This window comes from Staurois parvus, unplaced genomic scaffold (genome assembly GCF_062004578.1).
Source record: "Staurois parvus isolate SC_StPar_1 unplaced genomic scaffold, SC_StPar_1.0 ptg000635l, whole genome shotgun sequence".
NCBI classification, from domain to species: domain Eukaryota; kingdom Metazoa; phylum Chordata; class Amphibia; order Anura; family Ranidae; genus Staurois; species Staurois parvus.
This window is the reverse complement of record NW_028318431.1, coordinates 5,384,372-5,406,152: the sequence shown is the minus strand read 5'-3', so window position 1 is coordinate 5,406,152 and position 21,781 is coordinate 5,384,372. Positions and strand designations below refer to the sequence as shown.

The 21,781-nt window shown below is 42.3% G+C and overlaps 1 protein-coding gene across 1 annotated transcript; it reads right to left on the bottom strand.

The window, feature by feature from the left end:
• Nucleotides 1–21,252, bottom strand: LOC149449201 (centromere protein V-like). Its single transcript, XM_089693687.1, has 5 exons — nt 20,801–21,252; nt 12,813–12,911; nt 7,860–7,929; nt 1,297–1,411; nt 1–256 (listed from the first exon to the last, which is right to left on the bottom strand). The coding sequence occupies exons 1-5, from the start codon at nt 21,070–21,072 to the stop codon at nt 132–134; spliced, it is 681 nt and encodes a 226-aa protein (XP_089549813.1). The 5' UTR covers nt 21,073–21,252; the 3' UTR covers nt 1–131.
• Nucleotides 21,253–21,781: the final 529 nt, after the last annotated feature.

Genomic DNA, 21,781 nt, shown 5'->3' with positions numbered 1-21,781 from the left:
TTAATGAGTGTATAGAAAAGATTTATTTCACTTAATTGAAGGAGACATGCCACGAAGGCAGAAGTGTATAAAACTAGTAATGGACGGAAACGCAGAAACATACAGAGAGAAAACAGATGTACAGAACATTCTCAGGACTTTGACATGCTACGAATGGTCTTGTGTTCTTTCATAGCCTTCTCCCACTCCTTCCCATTGATCTGTTCCACATGGATGCTACGGACTGTCCCTTCATCCAGACAATGTGCTGCTATTCCTAAAAGGAAGAGTAGTCTGATCACAATACAAGCTAAACAGAAGTTCCTTAAATTGGTTTCAGTTGATTTAAGGTGAGAATGAAGTATAAAAAACACTTTCATGCCCAGGGTTCAAAAATCCTTTGCTCTGGTGTCTTGCATTGTGCACTTTGTGGTCTGTGACCCACCAGCTAACTCTGCTGGAAGCTGAAATGGCTGTGGTGAATACTTTACTGTTGTAGGCACTTCAAAGAACCACAAAATAGCCATTGCTGCCCCTTGACTATATGAAGCTGAAACCTAGGTAGCGGAAACTAAAAGTCAATAGGAGTAGCAGTGCAGAGAAAGGAATAGAAAAGTTTACCTCCTGCTCCTTCAAGTTTTCTTGTCACTGCAGTAAAAAACGAATGCTGATCTGACCCAACAAACAATTAGAAAATGAAACACTCTTACAATGAAATTCTACAGTGTATGATCATCTTTAGGCATCACTGCACAGTTCACACAGAAACTTTGCACAGCCTTCATATAGCAGACTCTGTACAACTGGCTGTGCATTACAAGCATATAGCGTTGACATTCTGTTCAGGGTTTAGTGTATGGGGAAATAGAAAATGGAATTTTATCTGTTTGTAAACTCCATGGAGGACGGATACACTCTGTTTTCTAAAGCAGAACTAAAAGCAAAACTTTTTTCTTAAATTTGGATAGAGTAAGGGAGAGTTATATCTCCTCTCAATTTTTTTTTGCCATCTGTGTCCCATTGAGGAGATTTCCCTTCACTTCCTTTCCCATAGCCAAAACAGGAAGTGAGAGGAAATCCCTCCAAAGTGAGAGAATCCCTGGGTGTCCCCATTGGAAGATTTTCCCTCTATTACTGTTGTGGTGTCAACCCAAAATTGAAGACTTTCCTTTTATTTTGATAACAGGGGCACAGACAGCAGTAAAAACTTGACAGGTGTTCTAATCCCTTTCCACCCTTCAGTTATACTTTAAATATCATCTATTCCTTTATATAGCAGTGCAATATGAGTACCTGTAGTTTCAACTTGTTACTTACCATAGCCATCAGGGTTGGAGCGAGGCGTGTAGAAGCTCTGGACTCCGCACGTTTTGCAGAATGTATGTTGTGCTTTTTTGGTGTTGAAGGTGTAAGTGGTGAGATTATTAGCACCCTGCATACACAAAGGTTACACGAATCACACTATTTGCAGAAACAAACACTCAGACACACATCTTAATAAATGTGTCAATTAATAAAAACAATGGTTCTTTCATGCTAGGCAGTGTATGGTACACATCTTAACCTTTTCAGTTCAATCATAAATAAAACCTTTGTGACCCAGTCCAGGATGTTCCGGCCCTTCCCCATTTTGTACAAGACTGTAAAAAAAAAAAAAGGTTTGGGTATAGATACACTCGGTTGGGTGGGGGTAATCACTCTAGCAGCCCTGGGAAAGGGGGAGGGGGGGGGGAGATTTTCTGTCCCTTCCCTATTCTAGCAAGACTAAAAACCTCTGTGACCTGGCCACATTTTGCACAATATTTGTATACAACAATTTATTTAACAATACATTTTTAACTGATTTGCATAACCAAATCATTTTCACACCATGTATTTAGAACACTCATGAGGGACCTTCATTTTGTAATGTGTATTTCAAATTCCCCTGAATATATATTATGACAAGCAGGGAAATGGGACAAAAATGTGAAAAAATACAGTTTTAATTTGTTTACTTTATAAAGCACTTTGTAATTAATACTATTTACAAAAAATTATTTTCTCTTCTTTATCCTGAACACAAGGATCCCACAAATGTTTTTAGATTTTGATACAGTATGTGCTGTAAGGTCGACAAACAAGTGTGTATATTTTAGATTTCTAGAGATTAAGCATTTTCCGGTACAATGGATGAATGAATCAACTGGCCTGAGAAAATGTAAAACTGGCCATACATTATACAATTTACTTGCTAATTTCCTTTAGATTTACCTTCCAATATGTAATAGAAGGGTCTGGCTGCCAAATTGAAAGTGTTGACCTTATATTATATGGTTTTGGTAGATCTAAAGGAAAATTGTACAAGAAAATTGTATATTGTATGGCCAGCCTTCGACAGCACATTGATGATTCTACTAACTTTCCTTTCACCACTTGAAGGACGATTACTGCTAGCAGCTATAGCAGATGGCAGTTATTGCATATAAAAAAATCTGACAGGCTGATGGATAGACTTGAGAACAATCAGCCTGCCCATAGGTGGATTGAAATTTGTCCATTCCCTGCTGAACTGGCCAAATTTTGATCCAGGACTTCTCCAGGGTGTCACCCGTCCTCTGGAACTCCCTGCCCCAACCCATCAGATTATCACCTACTCTCCTCTCCTTTAGGCACACCCTGAAAGCCCATCTCTTCAGGGAAGCCTACCCCACCCCCTGCTAACTTGCCGACCTCCTCCACTCTTCCTACCACTCCATCCACCACAGCTATCTCCTCCTGTGCCACCATCCCCTCCCTCCTAGATTGTAAGCTCGAAAGAGCAGGGCCCTCAAGTTTTGCATTGTATTGTATTGTTATTGTTCTGTCACATGTTCTGTCCCCCTTTGTAATGTACAGCGCTGAGCGAACCATTGGTGCTTTATAAATACTGTATAATAATGTATGACTGACTTAAATGTACAGGATGACCACTGCCAGCAGGTTAAATAAAGATAAGACTTTGTTGATTTAATATATTTCTAGGCTAAAAACTGAAATAGCCCTAAAATTAATCCTCTACATCTGGCATGTGTGGGAATGTGTAATATGTCATCGGAGTTTATGTATATTTGTGTGTAGAGAGTAGGGGCCTTTAATTTTGTTATAGTACTTTTGAACATTTTTAATTTTCTTTAAACATTTTTTTTTTGCTATTTGATATTTACACAAGAAGGCTGATAAGCCATGAGTGATATTAATGTCAGGTGCTCTCTATAGAGACATCAAGTGTTCCCTTAGAATGCTATATAGGAAGATCAGCATGATGGCCGTGGGTTTGTTTTCATTCTTTTACTGAAACGCTGTAACACAACTACAGATGTGGCACTAAAAGGGTTATCACAAGCCAATCATGCTTAGTAACCACTTTGAGGGGTTAACAATCAAGCCTCTGTGTCCCCCACACTGCAGCTTCCCCCTGGATCACTGCTATATCCAGAATGCTTGGATAAGGGTCTGGTAAACATGTTCCTCGATGTAGCTCCTTCTACAATTATCACGTTTGCTGCCACTGCCGCCCCGAAAAAAGAAAATATTTTACACTTTTTGGTGAATGAGTAGGGGTTGCATCTAAGCTAGTAAGCTGAAATTATTGCATTCACATTATGATGTTTAAAAAGCTTTATCAAAAAAAATGCTTCAAATATAGAGAATTGACACAGGAAAAGATCTTGCATAGAGAATTGACACAGGAAAAGATCTTGCATAGAGAATTGACACAGGAAAAGATCTTGCATAGAGCTCCATCAAGTGGTTCAAGAGGAACATGTAAAATCTCATAGGTCATGTACCTCTTTTATTATTTTTGAGTGCTGCACAAAATTAACAAAGAAAATATTACTGAAAAGGCTATAAATTATTTCCTGACATGTAAGCTGATCAATGTGGCTTTTGCTTGAATGATGTGTAGCAGCCAAACAGCCGGTTTGGTGGGTTGTAGGAAAGAAAATTGTTTGATTCCCCCCATCACAGTCAGTATAGATGGGGGAATCCCTCCCGCAGGGCCATTGTGTTCTCCCAGCGAGGGAGCAGTCCCCACCAGGAGAACACAGTGATTATTGCTAGCGACTTAAACAGCCGCTAGCAATAATCACATGTAAAATCCAGCAGGCTGGTTGTACCCAAGTTGATCGATCGATCAATCAACTTGGGTACATTCAGCCTGCCCATTAATGGATTTGAACAGTCTATAGCCGGCTTAACTTTGTAAACCATAAAGTTACCACACTGCCTTATTACTAAATACTTGTAAAGTGAAAAAAATGGAAAAATGGTGTTAATTACGTTTATTTTCAAATTCTAATCAACCCCATCGTCATCACCTTAGCGATTTTGCCTTTTTTAAATTTAGCATACACAATGTTTTTTATTGATTTACATTGAGTGTTTTAAAAATACATGGAAAAATGGTATGGGTCTATTTATAAAAATTGTCATGTGAATGTCTCAGCTTTGATTTACATTTTTGAGTGTTTAAAAAAAAAAAATAAAAAATATACACAGAAAAAAAAAATTAGGGGTCTATTTTTAAAACTTTTGTGATGTCCTAGCATTGTTACCAAAGTCACAAATACCCATAATGTTTCTAATGTGTGTGATATGTCAGTTTTTATATCGTGCTTTTCACAGGGCTAATGTAACATTCCCTAACATTTGATCCGAAGTGAAAAAAAAATTTTGAATATTTGACTAGAAGAGTTAAGCACCATACTTTGGATGAGAATATTGTACTAATGATAGTCTGTTATTTTTGCATGCATATTGAAAGTGAAGTTACTAAAGTTATGAAAATTCTTGCACGATAGAATAAAAATTTGATGGTGATGTAATGTATTTGCAGGCCTCAAAATTTACACTCACCTGCTTGCATTGGCGAGTGGAAATTATGGTGGGGGCGAGTGTCCCCCAGGGCAGTCTTGCTGAGCAGGCTCGGAGCTCAGGGCCCACTGTCACTTGCCGTCAGACTTTCAATAGCTGAGCAAAGGAAGGAGTGTGTGCTCTCTGCCTCCCCCTAGAGTGCAGTACCTGGCTCTGTGAGTGAAGGTAAGTACTGCACCTTTTTATAGGGCTTTGTACATGTGCATCTGTGTGTGTATGTACTTGTGTCTGTGTGTATGTGCCTCTGTGTGTGTATATACATGTATCTGTGTGTGTGTACACATGTGTCTCTGTGCATATGTGTACATGTTTCTGTGTGTGTGTGTATACATGTGTCTGTGTATGTACCTGTGTCTGTGTGTAAACATACATGTATGGCTGGTTTGGTCAGGTTCAGGATTATGTGGTTATTATGGGTGGTGGAGTATGGAGCATTTGAAGTACTGTTGGGTTGGATAGAAGGTAGGATATCCTTGGTAGAGTTATGGTTTGGTGAGTGAAAATTTATGGGGGATTAAAGTTGTATGCGGTGCATGATCTAAGTATGATGGAGTGTTTAGGGGGGACAATGGAGGCCCTGATGTAATGTGGGGGGGACTCTGAGGACACTGATGTAATGTGGGTAACATTTAACAGTGTCATTTCATGAGATAATTTACAAGGGTGTGTTTAGGGGTGGAAATAAGGGTGGGGCAAGGTAGAGGTTGGGTGTGGCAACTGGTGGTGAGCAACTCCTGCTTTCCTGCTTGTCCCTTTGAATAATAACGAAAGCTGTGTACTGACAATCAGATTATCATACAATGGCTTTGAAAAGCAGTATTTTCCCTAGGATCTTCTGATCATGTGTACTAGGCTTTAGTGGTACATTTGAACAATAGTGAAGATAGCCATTGACTGGTAGGTTTTTTTTTTTTTTTTTTACCCTCCAGCGGTCTGAACAAAAAAAAAAAAAAAAAAAAAAGAACACGTCCCATAGTCCATGTCGGGGGTCAAGCAAGAGAGAATGGACAAGGATCATGGAAAATGAACAGAGCCACCCTCTAGCAGAAAGATCACAGCAGAAAAGAAAAAAAAAAAAGGAATTTGGAGGAGACAGAGCAACAGAAGGTCATTCTTTGAGTTAAGAATACATTCTTGAATAGAATTTTTTTTAAAACCAGTTTAGTGTCAGCTTAAAGTAGACCTTCACCTCTAAAAAGGGAAGTTCTGCTTTTCTGCCTACTGCCCCTCCCCCTTTTGGTCACTTTTTTTGAGTGGGTCTGAGCCTAAGCATGGAAGTTCAATTCCCCCTTCCTCATCTACAGTCTCTTGGGACATGTCAGGTCCCAGGAGGCTATGGGACTATTCGGGGTGAAGCACAACTCGCGCTTGTGCAGTGGGGAGCCGGCTGTGAAGCCACAAGGAGTTACAGCTGGTTTCCACAGTTAGCATGGCGGAGCAACGGATCCGAAGACTAGCAAAGAACTAGAGTGGGTGAGGCCAGCACTGGATCCCTAGACAGGTTAGTGTTCTTTTCTCAAAAGTCAGTAGCTACAGGAGGTATAGCTGCTGACTTTTAATTTTTTGGGGGATGACTGAGTGTCAGCCCTGCCCAGTTGCCAACTACTGAAACCCTTGCATTGTCCTCATCTCCACAACATAGACGCTAATAGTTCTGTAATCCAAGCTAAGAACTGGAAGGACTAATTAGACTTCTTGAGTTAACACCGGGAATGTGCAGAAGACATAGGACAGCCCTGAATTAATGACAAGATCAATGTTTTTTTTGTTCACTTATCAAACAGATTTAACAAAAGGTTTCCAGCAGTCTATTTAACAGACCAAAAGGGAGAAGTTCATTACTTGGCTTTTACATAAACATTAATAGAATGTAACTGGACCATAAAGTAGAACTCTGGACATTTTTCATGTGTGTGTAAAACAGGTTTGAATCCTGTCGGTGTCTTCATTGAGGAGATTCCACTAATTTCCACCATGATGACTGGAAGACACATCCCTCCAAGAACACAGAGCAGAGATATAATTGTTATCTGGTTGTTTTATCTTTCAGTGTACTTGTTAGTGAGATTCTGCTAACTTCTTGTGTAGTCACCAGGACAGGAAGTAAAGAGAAGCTTCCCCAGTGGGGACTCTGTAAAGACCTGACAGGAATTTTAACCCTTTCTGCTCAAAACTAAAATAAAACACTAGAATGCCACTCTAGCTTACTCTCGCAGTGCAATCTGCCTTTGAGAATCCCAAAACTATGAAATGCACCCATCAGCTTGGCTGTGTAACCTCCTTGCCCAGCATGGACCTCTGTATCAGCACAGAGCAATGCTCATAGAGAGCCCATGCTTGAATGTGTAAGGTGAGGTTTTCCTTAGCAGTGTTGCCACCAGTATAAAGGTAAAAGAGCTTGCCACCCCATTGGAAAGCAACCCACGGTGGATCGCTTTTCAGAGGCGTTTGACAGGTAGTGAGAAGGCGATATGTCGCCACATCACAGCCTCTTATAACTGTGTAAATGCTGCACCACTGTGCTGCAACCGCCTGCATTACATGCTGCTGCACCACAACCCTTTTCACTTCAATGGGTTGTGTTCAGAGGTGGCGCCGCCTGCCAAATGTGACAAGGGAGATCATTTTTTCTGTGAAGCAAAGCATTACAGCTGTGGCATGTGTTCACCCGTCTGGCTGCCTTTGCAGCTTAGGGAAGGGATGGTAAAAACCCAGATCAAACCACCTGGTTTTACCACCCCCTAACCACAACTGTAAACAAGCCCTAAGGCTTTCAGTGGGAACAGTAAACCTTAAACACAAGTAGTGAAATGTACCCTTGTTTATTATAGCATGAACTCACTGGAGCCAATATAGTTTAAACATTCACTCTCTGACAGGTCTCCACCTGACAAGTGGCTGGGAGTTATCCCTGACTATTCTCCATGTTTAAAGAAGGCATCACATGTATGGAAGTCAGATTTAGGCAAAGCATGAACACTCACCTTCAGCAACGTAAAACGTGATGCAGGTACGATGAAATGCCTGTTTTGCTTCTTTACACATATGCTGCAACTGAAACAAAAAATAGTTGACCAAAAAATAGAAAACTTTCCATTTTTTTTATATTTATGTACTGTATCTGTAACTGTAAAACTACAAAGATCTAAGTTTGTGGATGCATTCTTAAAGTCCAACTCCGAGCAAATGAAAAAAAATTAACCCTTGCAGTTGGACTGCTCCTGCACTGCAAGGGGGGACAATAGCGTGTTTGGTCTAAGAAGGAGAAGAAACACTTTTACTTACTTGATCCTCTGCTTCCCCGGCAGCCAGTGCTCCCCCACAATCCAGCAGTGGACTGTCCCTCTGTGTCCTCATGTCCAGTGCAGTGCTATGGATCCTGCTCTGGTCTTGACATCAGGACTGTACACTGGTGGGGTGTGGGGGTACGGATGCTCTGGGGGGCAGTAGAGCGGAAGACTGGGTAGGTAAATCTTTTTTTTTCCCTGGGCATACACACACAACTAACCCTTGCAGTGGGGGACAGCCCAACCGCAAGGAATCATTTTTTGTTTGCCCAGAGTTGGGCTTTAATGCAGTACAATTGTCAATACACAATCATACTGTACAGTATGTAAAGAACAGCAGTTTGGTGGCTGGAGAATTTTCTATTGGATCCAATCAGAATGTAACACGTTTTAATTTGTATGTCCCCATCTATGACAGGCGGTGAGTTTCTATTACTGGCATTTGTGTGTATGGAGGTTAATCTTACAATCGTGAATAATTTTTAATTACAAATGTTTTGAATTAATATTTTGTCAGTCATATGGGATTACTGTATAAAATAATTTAATCATGGAAAAATACGATCTTCAAGTGTATGTCAAGCACAAACTTTTTTCCTTAGTGTTGGATAGAGTGGGGAAAGGTTGGAACCCCCCACCAGGTTATTACTGCTGTCCTGTACTCCACTATGGAGATCGATCTCCCTCACCCCTTGTCCTGCTGACAGCGTTTTGCTAGACAGGAAGTGAGGAAAACTCTCCATCTCCAACATACAGAAATTAAAAAGCTTTTCTTCAGTAGAACATGGGGAGGTTAAAACCCGTCAGACTTTTTATTCCTGTGTCCCCATTGCAGATATTCCCTCACTTCCTGTCTAGTGAAACTTGTCAGCAGGAGGGAAATGAGGGTCAATCTCTCCAAAAATACCCAATATAGGTGTGAAAACCCAGCAAGGGTTCTAATCCTTCACCACTATCTAAAACTAGGGGGGAAAAAAAAAATGTTTTTTGCTTGACATAGGGCTTGTTTTCACTTGCGGTACCCTCTGTAGAGAGCTCTGTGGTGGATTGCTTCTCAGAGGGTGCTTGACAGGTGAGGATGTCACCTCCTGTGCGGCTCCATTCAGGAGAATATGTTGCATTTGGTGAGTGGTCCTGCCCCCCCCTCCCATCTGCTAATTTAAACTAGGCCTTAAAGGATAAGTTCACCTTTGGGAACATGTTACATGTTCACCTGTTTTTAGGATGGAACATGTAACATGTTCCCATAGTCTTAGCTGCAGCCAGCTGCCCCCTCTCCTTCTGACAGATAATAAGGGGAGAGGTTTCCCCGTGCTGTCAAATTTAAAAACAGTGTGGCCATGCGGGGTTCCGCCCACACGACCGCTTCATTCATTCATGGAGGTCCGTGAATGAATGAACTGCAAGTCCCGGCAGCGTTAGCGGCTGTCGGCTTGTAGTTTTCAGTGAACTACCATGGTGCTGTGGAGTGCTGTGGTAGTTCATTGAAGCTACCTGTCAGAATATCTGCTTGCTCATACATCCCATACGGCAAGCAGATATTCTGTCAGGTCTGCAGGAGACCAGCATGACATCAGCAATCTACAGATCACTGGTGCAATGCTTTCCAGGCTCCTGTAGACAAAAATAATAAATGCACACTTTGTTACTTGCAAAAAAAATGTTCATTTATTATTTTTGTCTAAAAGGTGAACTTATCCTTTAAGCTGGAAATACATGGATCTAAATTTGGCCGGTTCAGCAAGGACTGGCTGAATTTTGATCTATGTGTGGCCACTGTGGTTGAACTGAAGTCAATCTACCAATCTGTTGGAAAAATTTCTGCTCAATCGGTGCTATAGGCTGTATAGCTGGCAGCACTGACCTGTGTATTCTGATGGCGGGGAAGTTTTCCTGCTATCAGAATACAATGATTCAGTGGTGAGGATTCCTCCATCCACATTGAATGTGTGGATGGAAGAATCTTAGTAAATGAGGGGAATCTCTGCTGACTTCAATCATCAATCATGTGCAAGACAAAATGCGGTTTTATTCTCCTTGCATATGATTGGGTATTCTTTGCAAAGTGAAGTGTCACCTCATTTACTAAGCTCTGGAGAAACTGCCCTTGTAGAGTGCACAGTCTATTTGCCTTTAGTAAATCGACCCCATTGTTTACATCTTATTCTGGCCCTGAGTTCGCTAGGCAGCAGCACATACGGCCATGTCCATTTACCCTGTAAGCATGTAAACATTCACACAAACATTTACATGTGTATGGCAAATAAATATGGTCAAAGTCGGAGAGTGGACCCATATTTTCCTGTTTTGGTTTACGTAGCTGAACACTACAGACCAAAAGAGAGCTGTGTGAAGGGGGCACTGCATACATACTATCAGATCTAAATACATTACAGATCTGAACACAGCATATTGTACACCCATGTGGATGAGACCAAATGAAACAAACAAAATAAGAATGGCATTAATAATAGAGACCTCCACTACAAAGCCATCAGTTAGCGCTACAATATTCATCTCCGTCCACTACAGAAGAAGATGTAGGAGGTGAAGGGGGCGGTAATGCATTTCGGAGCATGCTAAGTAGGCTCCTTCTACAGACCTCTGTCTGTAGAAGGAGCCTACTTAGCATGCTCTGAGATGCATTACCGCCCCCTTCACCTCCTACATCCGACTCTGCTCTCCAAGCCTCATTTTGATGCACAGGCACATCCTGGGCTCTACTTCCTGATCCTATAGACAGAGTTTGCTGCTGGACAGCTGGATGGGATGTTCCACCTGGATCTTATTACACCACATGATGAGTCTTTTTAACCATTTATCTTGTAAGTGCATTTTATCTATTGTTTATTAATAAATTGTCAATACTGCACTTAGAGGCGCCTTCCTCTCTTTTTTAAAAGAATAGTTATTCTATTCAGCCAGTCTTGTGACTTACACACCCTTGATAGGTAAGGCAGATGAGGTTACCCTTCTGTCTCCAGCCTTCCCACTGCAAAGAAATCATCATCATCACCTATCACTACAGCCAGCCATAGATGGATTGAAATTTGGCCGGGTTAACAGGGACAAGTCAAATTTCGATCCATCTAAGGGTAGGCTGGTTGTACTTTAGTCAAATCAATCAACTTCAGTACAACCTGCCTGCCGGGGTTTTGCTCATATGATCCCTGCCAGTGGCTATAGCAGCTTGCAGTGATCTTTGTATTCTGACAGCTGGGAAACCTCCCGCTGTCAGAATACAAAAGCTCTGGGGGACTGACTGTATTGATGGGGGGATTTAACTATTTTCTTTCCTAAAACCGTGGTTGCAGGAAAGAAAATTGCTTAATGAATGGCCTGCCTAAACCATGAAGTAGAAGAGTAGTATTCCTGACTAGTGGAAGTACTGATATCACAAAGATGGTCAGCTACAATGGCAAATCTCAACAAGTAGAACAGGCCAAATACACAAATATATCTTATGAGTGGCAGTATAATGCTAGCTCACAAGACTTAACACCCCGGTCACACCAATCCTGACTTTGAAATTTTGCGACTTCATTGTAATTTGCACAATTTCAAAGTCAGATGGCATGTCGATTTGAGGTGCAATTTGCAAAACATCTGACACAGAGGTCTAAGCAAATCTCACCAAAAGTAGTACTTGCACTACTTTAGAAATCTGCGCAGGTCTGACCAAGTCGGAGCAGCACCGATATGACCGCTGTAATTGTGGACAATTGGGTGCGACTTGCTATATGATTTGCTAGTCGTATGGCATGCAAATTGCATGCTAAGACTCACCCAGTGGACTAAAAAGGACCCTGGCAGAAAACAAATGCTACCTTCCCCTTCTCACCCTGCCACTGTTACACTTCATCACTGCCTGGACCAGGGGAGCTGCATAAGCAGTATAAACATAGGCATCAATGAGTAAAACACACATCTATGAGCAGCCCCCTGGCTTATTGGTTAGCACTTCTATCTTGTAGCACTAGGGTTCTCAGTTCAAATCTTGTCCAGGATGCTATCTGCATGGAATTTGCATGTTCTCCCTCTTCTTGTTGGGTTTCCTCTGTATTCTCCATTTCTTCCTACACTCCAAAGACATGCTGGTAGGCTGATCCTAGCTCCTGTCTGATTTGGCCCTAGTATGTGTGTGCATGTGAGATAAGGACCTTAGATTACAAGCTCCTCAAGGGCATGGACTTGCCCTAATTAAATTCCAGCAATATATCTCTGGCCAGACCATCAATCCATATCAATATACTACTATACTACTTATATTTGTCTCCACATTTATTTTCATTTCACTACACTTCACAAAGCAATATCGAATTTTCTTTAAAAACCAATAAATCAGCGTTTAACAACGATTAATATCCATGATGTGCAATAATGAAATGTTCATTCTTGAAAATAATATTCCAACAACTGTGGCTAATCTTGTCATTCCATTCATATTCTATCATGATTTATTACAGCAATTCAGCTTCCATGGTGGATGTGAAATTGTAATTTGGAACCATGTTTATGCAAGATCCGTAATAAGGAATTGCATCATTTGGCTTTTAAAGGGCAGGAAAGTGTGAAGGGACATGAAGGCAGACCCGGGGAGTTCCCGTCACAGAAGAATGTATTTGGTGTTGTTACTCTTTAATAACTTACTTGCAGTCAAAGACGTGAATGTCAGCTGACGCCCAAACCTCGAATCGGACGGCTCCGCAGTGACATCCTCCGCTGTGCTTCACCAGGCCTTTGTACTCACTGTATACACACAGCACAAGAAACATTGGTATGCATTCTTTTCTATGGATTATGTCCCAACCATTTTGAATCAGAAACCAAAGGTTGATAAAACACTATCTTTTCTACTCTGTGTCTCATTCAACAAGATGTCTGAAGCAAAAAATGCCTGTACTGCACCACAGCAACCCGTCAGATTCAAATTTTATTTTCACACACTTGTAACTTTCCAGCACAGATGTAAATTCACACAGATGTAATAAGAAACCTAACAGAGCATAATTATGGGAGCTGTCACTACTAACTTGTTTGTTAAAATGCATGTTCCAGGGCTTGTCATCCTCACCCTTACCACATTACTTGGTTAGTCACTAACCTGAGACAAACACGTGTGCATCAGAGGGCGTATTTAAAAAAAAAAAACCAAAAAAAAAAACTTGCACAACTATTCTCCCTTTAAATGTTATTTTTCATAAAGAATAAAGTGAATCTGAACAATACTGCATTATGGCCACTAGATGGAGCTGATGATCATAGTAAATAAGTATTTACATTATTTCATACAACCACCAGCTCCATCTAGTGGCCATAATGCAGCATTTTATTCCGTATGAAGAATAACATTTGGCCTGGAGAGAAAATAGCTTAATAACATTCAATTTGTTCCTTAATTCGCATAGAACAAATTTACATGCAGTTTCACTGGATGAATAGCCTTGTGAATTTGTTAGAAATACTCCCCTAGGTGTAAGAAACGTGCGTGCTGTTTTTAAGCAATGATGAACTAATACATAGGATAAAAGAGAAAAATGGCCAAAGCGCTTTTGGATTTACTTCTTTTCTGGGTCACAGGAGCGCACTTATTTCTGCACTCCTGTGACACAGATTCAGCCAAGAGCGAGCTAAAGTCCGCTGTCAGCTGACATCACAGATCTGGTCCATGTTGTGGAAAGATCCCGACTTTAAGGTCAGGTTCCACCCAGATGCCTGACCAGCAGCTGGATCAGCCTCTGCTGAGAATATGAACCAGCTGCTCCACCCCTCTCCACAGCCCAGTGCTCCAGTGAGCGCTGGAGGTCCAGAGCACAGAGTGGTGATTGACAGTCACCACTCTCTGCTCAGTGAAGACTAAGAACTGAGCAATCAGCAGTCATATGATCAGCTCCCATAATTATGCCGTGACAGATTTCTTAGAGCTAGCTGAGGACAGCTGCAGCATCTGACTGATGCTGCAGACCTACAGGTGAGTATGTATGTTTTTTGATTTCCAACTCTCTTTTTTAAGAATAACAGCCCTGAATCATGCAGCTTCAGAAAAAAAGTCTGCAATGGAAGCTCCATAATTCTGTCTTGATGGGTTCCCTTTAAAAGAAAACCTGTACTGAGAGAAAAGTGGAGGATGCCATTGCTGAAAATGCTTGTTGCCAGGCTGTCTCTTGCTTCAATAGGCTCTGAATCACTTAGCAAACATTCAGATTGGAAAAGACAAAACTCCTAAACTGCATTCTTGTTCTGGGTCAATGACTGAAAGAGTACGGAAGTCAGCTGATCAGCATCAGACTCAGGAAACTGTTATTAAGACACTAGAGTTCGAAGGACAGAGATAAATGCACGCAGTCAGCTGTACTATTAGAATCTTATACAGGTTTTATATACTGTACATGAGATCGGAGACCCACTTTATCATGACTTGCTAACGATCACAGCTCCAAACTACTGTGCAGGCTTGGCAGGCCAATTGTAGCAGCTTCCATCTGAGGCTTCTCAGACTACTCCCGTCTGTGACAGACTGCCTTGAATGATGGAAAAAATGCAAAACTTTCTTTTTTTAAAAAAAAACTATTTCTTGGAGTTTTTCTTTAATGTCATATTCAGGCAACATATGCTCAACCCCTCAGTTCTCAATGTGACAGTAACATATCAGGGAGATGTACCTGCTATTGGAACGTATTTCACACTGAATAATTACAGCACAGAGATGACAAGGCGAGCCGTGGTGTGACCAGCGCAGCCGCCTCCTGCAAGATGGGACAGATGGGGAGTGGGCTAATGGGATATATTTATCAGCTGAGTGAATGAAGTTTGATTGAATTATTTCCTCTCTGCTGGACACAAATTCCTGCAACCAGACCCCAATTAAACTGATACCCTGTGAAATCAGATGCTGGATCCAAGTTGCTCTGTAACAATGAGGACTCCCAGAAGAGGACAATGTGAAGCAGTGTACAGTAAATCTGTGGAGACTGTCAACTTTGGGAACTGCCACTTACAGTCAATAGTGGACACCTCCAGGTCAGGCCCCATTTCTTGTAGGAAGAAGCTTAGGCTACCTATATGCTCTGATAAGGAAAGGGAGCCCTTCCCTGCTCTGCCTGCCCTAACTACTGGCTAGTGAGGCCATCCGTCACTGTGATGGACCTGAGCCGGTACCACATATGCCAGTTTTTACATATCAGAGCACACCAATATTCAGGCAGAATGAACGGAGATCACCTGCAAACACTTTATACTGTAGGTGGCAGATTCTGAGATTAATTCCCTTCACAGGCTTACTCTAAAGTGTTTGTCAAAGGAAAAAAAATATTTAGCAAATCAAGCTGCAAATAGAGAAATATAACTGCTGATGCACCAGAAATAGTGTGCTCCTGCTGTCCTCTTTGACACTGTGTATTACTTAACTTAAAGACCCTGTTCACACAAGTGCGATTTCTCCTGCATTTGCCAGATGACTTCAATGCACAATGATGCAAATCACATTATTCTCTATGGCAGTCTTTTTCAACCAGCATAGTTGCATGCTAAAAATCCGACATTCTGGTTGATCCATTGATCGACTTGGACACAATCAGCCTGCCCATAGATGGATCAAATCTCAGATGGTCCCTGCTGAACCAGCTGGGATTCAATCAATCTATGGCTGACTTAAGTAGAACCTAAATTCCTAAACAAATGGCATCAGCCCTGCCTGTTGATTGTTATGGTTTACATACATTTTAAAGCTGAACTCTGAGCTGGAAAACAAAAATACCCATGGAGTGGGGTCCCCCCCAGCACTGCATGGGTTAAATGCTCATTATTTCTAGGGGGCAAAGGAAGAGGCTCTATTACTTACCCTACTGCTTGTTGCAGCAAGCTCTGGTGCTCTCCTCTTCTCTCCAAAGCTCTCGTCTGGGGCCAGTTCCCCAGTAGGGTTGCCACCTCATCCCTCTAAAACCAAACACATTAATTACACAGGTTCTGGGGAAATGCAGACAAGGCACTAAGCGATTTTAATTACCACCTTAATCAGCCATAGAACCTGAGTAATATGTGTTCGGTTTTAAAGGGATGAGGTGGCAACTCTATTCCTCAGGAGTCCTCCCGTAAAATGCAGAGCTACTAACCCTGCATTGCATGTGGATGGGGTAAGTATGCAACTGCAGCATTAAGTGGCTTAGAGAGGAAGCAGCGCTGGACTGGTCACGCAGACAGAAGGAGCCTGCTGGAGCGTGGAATCGGGTATTCTTTTCCAAGGATCCCTAGACATAACCCTTGCAGTGCTGGGTGACAGTCATTTGTCATCTGAACATACGATCAGTATTTTGTGGTCATTTAATGGGGCTTAAAATACTTTGGCTGTTTCTGGACATCTGCATTGTAAAGATAATAACATTTTTATCTTGTGACTATGATCTCTTGAGAACACTTATTGAAAACAACCATCTCCAGGCGACTCATTTGCACCAATTGCTAAATAAATCCTGGTACACACATGAAGTGGTTTTTTTTTTTTCAAGCCAGTGGGCTGAACTAAAAAGGAAACTGAGAGCTCACTGTACTAACACAAGCGATGTCAGTGCAGCACCGATCTCCCCCACTGTGTTCTGACAGGGGGACTCCCGCCTCCACCAGAATACACTGATCAGTGTTCACAGTCATTGGCTGTGTTCAGATGCCAGTCAGGTACTGGCTTTCGTAAGAACGGCTTCTGTCGGGCAGGCAGCTGTACTCATGGACCAAAAGTTGTCCATTTTCTGCTGAACCGGCTGATTTTGGCCAAAATTCGGCCTGTGTGTACCCAGCTGTAGTTTAACCACTGTTAGATTGGCCACACATGGCTCACACTGACTAAAATAGTTTAAATCACAGACACCGGTCAAAATTTGAACCGTAGGTGGCCCTGACGAAATCTCCAGCCTCCACTAAAATTGATGGAAAATCAAAATAGCTGGATGAAATTGTCAGTTGAGCACAGACCATCCAATCAGATGCAGTCATTGTTCAGGTATACAGACAGCCACAGATACTGCAGCTGCCTGAGTACAATAGCCAGCAGCGTAGATTCTTCTATTAATGCTCTTTTGTACGGATGTACGACTTGTTTGATTTTTCTTGTTTAGCATATCCCAATGATTTCTATAACAAACGCACCAAAAACGCATTTTTGCTTCGCTAACACGTTTTGCAGGTTCATGACGGGTGAGGAATGCAGAAAACGTATCAAAAATGCATATGTGTTTTACCATGTTTTTTTCAATGGAGCAGTGTGAAAGCACCCTGATACTTGTCAGGGAGATTTTGTATGCGTTTTGCATTTTAATAGCAATTAAACCCTATAGAAGATTCACTTACTGGAAACCGCATCAAGCAGGATTTTTAATTACACACCACATACTAAGACATGTCAATGTGAACACTGCCTACATTTTCCCTATTTATGTACTCGCCTCCTAAACTGCTTCTCATCATATATATTCAGATGAATGGACTGCACATATCTTTTAATGTCACCCAGCCCTGTCATTTCACCTGGAGGACAACAACCTACATGCAGTATAACAGCTGCTCTTAGAAGATGTGCTGGCAGGTTTTGTTGACCAAACACAAGAAATGTTAGTGTTCAAAATTCTTCTCTATTATTTACAAATAATGATCTTGGCCACCAGATCCCAGCTATATAATTTAAAGGAACATTCTCAAAGTTTGAGACACAGAGCTCAATCAAGGGTGTTTATTCCTCTCTTATTTCATTTAGAAAAATCTACTATTTTATCCAACGAGTAATTAAATTTTATCTCCCATTTTCTATGTCTCTCCCCCAGTTCCAGGTCCAGAAGTCCTCATCACATCACGTCTGCAGGTATATATAATGTAACATGAGTTATATGAGCAGATAGAGAGATACATAGATAGAACTGTATGAGGTTAAAAAAAATAAAATAAAAATAAATGGTGATAAATATAAAAAATGGTTTACAAAAAATTGTTTTAATATTTCTTTTTCCACTTCAGCCTCTATGCATTGTATTTCTCACCTTTTTGTAATTTTCCCCATTTTTTTGATCAAATATTAAATCATTATACTCAGCATCTGCTTCTCACATATAAGCTGTTGGCAGATGATAATGAAACAGAGAGCTTGCACTTCACCATAAACCACTTGATCCAAATATACACACAAGAAAAAGGCAGACAATGAAGACAATCAGATAAGCAGTCCTGCAATATCACTAACTACAGGATCCTCACCTATTCAGAGCCAAGATGACCCTTATTATACCTGTCATTAGGACATGGTGACCTGCAGGGACAAATCATTTACAGAAGGACAGTGTAGCTGCTGATTCCTTCTCCTCGCTGTAGGAATAATGGCTATTACACAGCAGAATGAAATATGTTCATATTATTCTGCTATGTATTAGAATCTATATGTATTTACACCTCCAGGACTCCCCAGCATTGTCTATAGAGACACCATGCTGCCATTTTGTGATGGGAAACAAACTGAACTGTGCTCCGTTATGTAGGAACTCTTAACAGACTGGATAAAAAAAATTATATTTTTTTAATAGAAGCAAAACAGGAATATAATCTGTTATAATCTCACACATTGGAGACAAAGAGAGTGATAAAACCCATCATTTTACTAATACGTGTTGTGTGACTCCTGCATCTTCTAATCCTATAGATCATTTTTTGGATTGTTCTGATTATGGCAGACTTCTGGTAGCATAAATTAGATGTGATATTCACAGATCAATCTGCCTCTTCAGCTGACAGCCCACTGCCATGCAATAACGATTGCTGGCCAAACAAAGACACCATGGAAGACCCTAAACAAAAAAGACTCTATAGTGCCTGGAATGATTTTTTTTTTACTCTCTCTTTGTAAACCTGAATGGTGCCAATTGTGCTAGAGAAGCAAGTGCCATTGGTCATGATGTAACTCATTTTACATTTATTTGCCTTTTTGCCCCCATAACCTGGAATAACCTATAATACTTTTCATGGAGATCCGTTACCATCTATTATATATGAGTCACCAAACCTCCAGCATAGAGAGAACTAAAAACACCCCTGCAACCCTGTGTACGAGGAATAGAGCACGCGTCTTTGGTAATGGTGTACTGTTTTCTACATTTGTCTGCCTTTATTGCCCCCATAGCCTTTAGTACTGTTCACGGAGATCGATTGCTATCCATTATATAGGAGCCTCCAGACCTCCAGCATGGAGGTACTTAAAAAAAAAACAGTTTAACCGTGTTTCCATGTAAAGGAGCAGGTGCCATTGGTCACGATATAACTACATTTATCTACCATAACCTATATTATTTATGGAGATCAGTGGCCATCTATATTATATATAAGCCACCATTTCCCTGCAGAGAGGGGACCCAAGAACACCCTTGCTTCCAAATTATGGAACAAATGGCACTGGCCATGGTGTAACTCTTTCTATATAACTCTGCCCTTATTGCCTCCATAACTGACTGATAGTCTTATTTATGGAGATCAGTTACCATCTATTATATACGAGGCACCAAACCCTAACACAGAGGTTACCAAACAACACCCCTGTGTCCAGACAATGGAGCAAACCCCATTAGCCATAAGGTAACTCTTTCTACATGTATCTTCCCCTTTTTCCCCATAACATAATATAACCTATAGTACTACTGATGAAGATCGGTTGCCATTTATGTATTATATATCTATGTCACCAAACCCCCAACATAGAGAGACCCAAGAACAGCCCTGTGTCCAGGAAACAGAGCAAGTGCCAGTGGCCATGGGGTAACTCCATCTACATTAATCTGCCAATATTGCCAGCAAGACCTATAGTAATATTGGTGATCCTTTGGATTCTATTATAGATGAGCCACCAGAAGCCCTACACAAGGGGACCCAATAACCCCCCTACAGTTCTGCATCCAGGTAATGGAGCAAGTACCAGTGGCCATGGGGTAACTCCTTTTACATTAACATGCCAATAATGCCACCAAGACCTATAGTAATATTGGTGGAGATCAGTTGGATTCTATTATAGATGAGCCACCAGAAGCCCTACACAAGGGGACCCAAGAACCCCCCTACAGTTCTGTGTCCAGATAATGGAGCAAGTGACAGTGGCCATGGTGTAACTCCATCTACACTTATCTGCCATCATTGCCCCCAAGACCTATAGTACTATTGATGGAAATCAGTTGGATGCCATCTATTATAGATGAGCCACCAAAGCCAAGCATAGCGGGACCAAAGAACCCCCCTACAGCCCTGTGTCCAGGTAATGGAACAAGTGTAATTGGGTAATTCCACATACATTTATCTGCCCTAATGACCCCCATAACCTTTAGTACTAATAATGGAGATCGCTATTATAGATGAGCCACCAGACCCCAGAGTGCCCCCTACAGTTGTGTCCTGGTAATGCAGCAAGTGCCATTGGCTTTGCAGTAACTCCATCTCCATTTATCTGCCCATTGTGCCCATATTATAGGTGATCCACCAGACCCCAGTACCCCCTACAGCCCTAGTCCAGGTATTACACCATGGCAGAACCAGGCTAATAGGGTGTTGGGTGTCCAGTCTATGTGGCCCCCAGTGGGAAGGCCCCAGTGCTGGTCCCCCCTCCCCTATCCCAGGATACTCACTAGGAGTCCAGGAGAAGTTTGGCCGCCTCCTCGGGGCTCACACTCTGCTGTCGGATAAAGTTGATCCATCGCTCCCTCTGGGTGCCCAGCTCCAGCACATCGTCCTCCTTGATGTCCTCCTCCACCTGCTTCTTCATCGCCGCCTTCTTGGCTTTGCTCTTCTTGGGGTCTGGGGCCACCACGGAGGGTTTCGGCGCTTCCAGCTTCCCCGATGCCCTCGTGTGCCGCTCCGCGGGTGCCCGCTTCGCCGGAGATTTTTTCGCCTTCACCATCTTGGCTCTGGGTTGTCCTTCTCTTCCTTCAATAGGAAGCCTCGGCGGAGTGCTGACTCTTCACTCCCGGTCTGCCTTCGCCCGTAGATGGAAGGTTGCCAGGGACTGGTCGGGCACAGGACGGACGAGACCCGCTTTTTCGCTTTGTTTGGCTTCTACTATCGTCTTCTCTCGCTTCGCTGAGCATCCAGCAGGGGGCGGTGGAGAGAGTAGAGCACAGAGCGAGGCTGACATGAAGGCTGTGTATGGAGGGTGGAGGGGCAGCAGGTGCCTATGAGACGGGCTGTGTACCTGGAATGGAGAGTGGTGGGGGCACCAAGTGCCTATGGGAGATTTTGTACCTGGAATGGAGGGGGCACCAGGTGCCTATGGGAGGTTATGTACCTGGAATGGAGAGTGGAGGGGGCACCAGGTGCCTATGGGGGGTTAGGTACCTGGAATGGAGAGTGGAGGGGGCACCAGGTGCCTATGGGGGGTTAGGTACCTGGAATGGAGAGTGAAGGGGGCACCAGGTGCCTATGGGGTGTTAGGTACCTGGAATGGAGGGGGCACCAGGTGCCTATGAGGTGTTAGGTACCTGGAATGAGGGGTGAAGAGGGCACCAGGTGCCTATGGGGGTTAGATACCTGGAATGAAGGGTGGAGGGGGCACTATGTGCCTATGGGGGGTTAGGTACCTAGAGTGGAGGGGCACCAGGTGCCTATGGGGG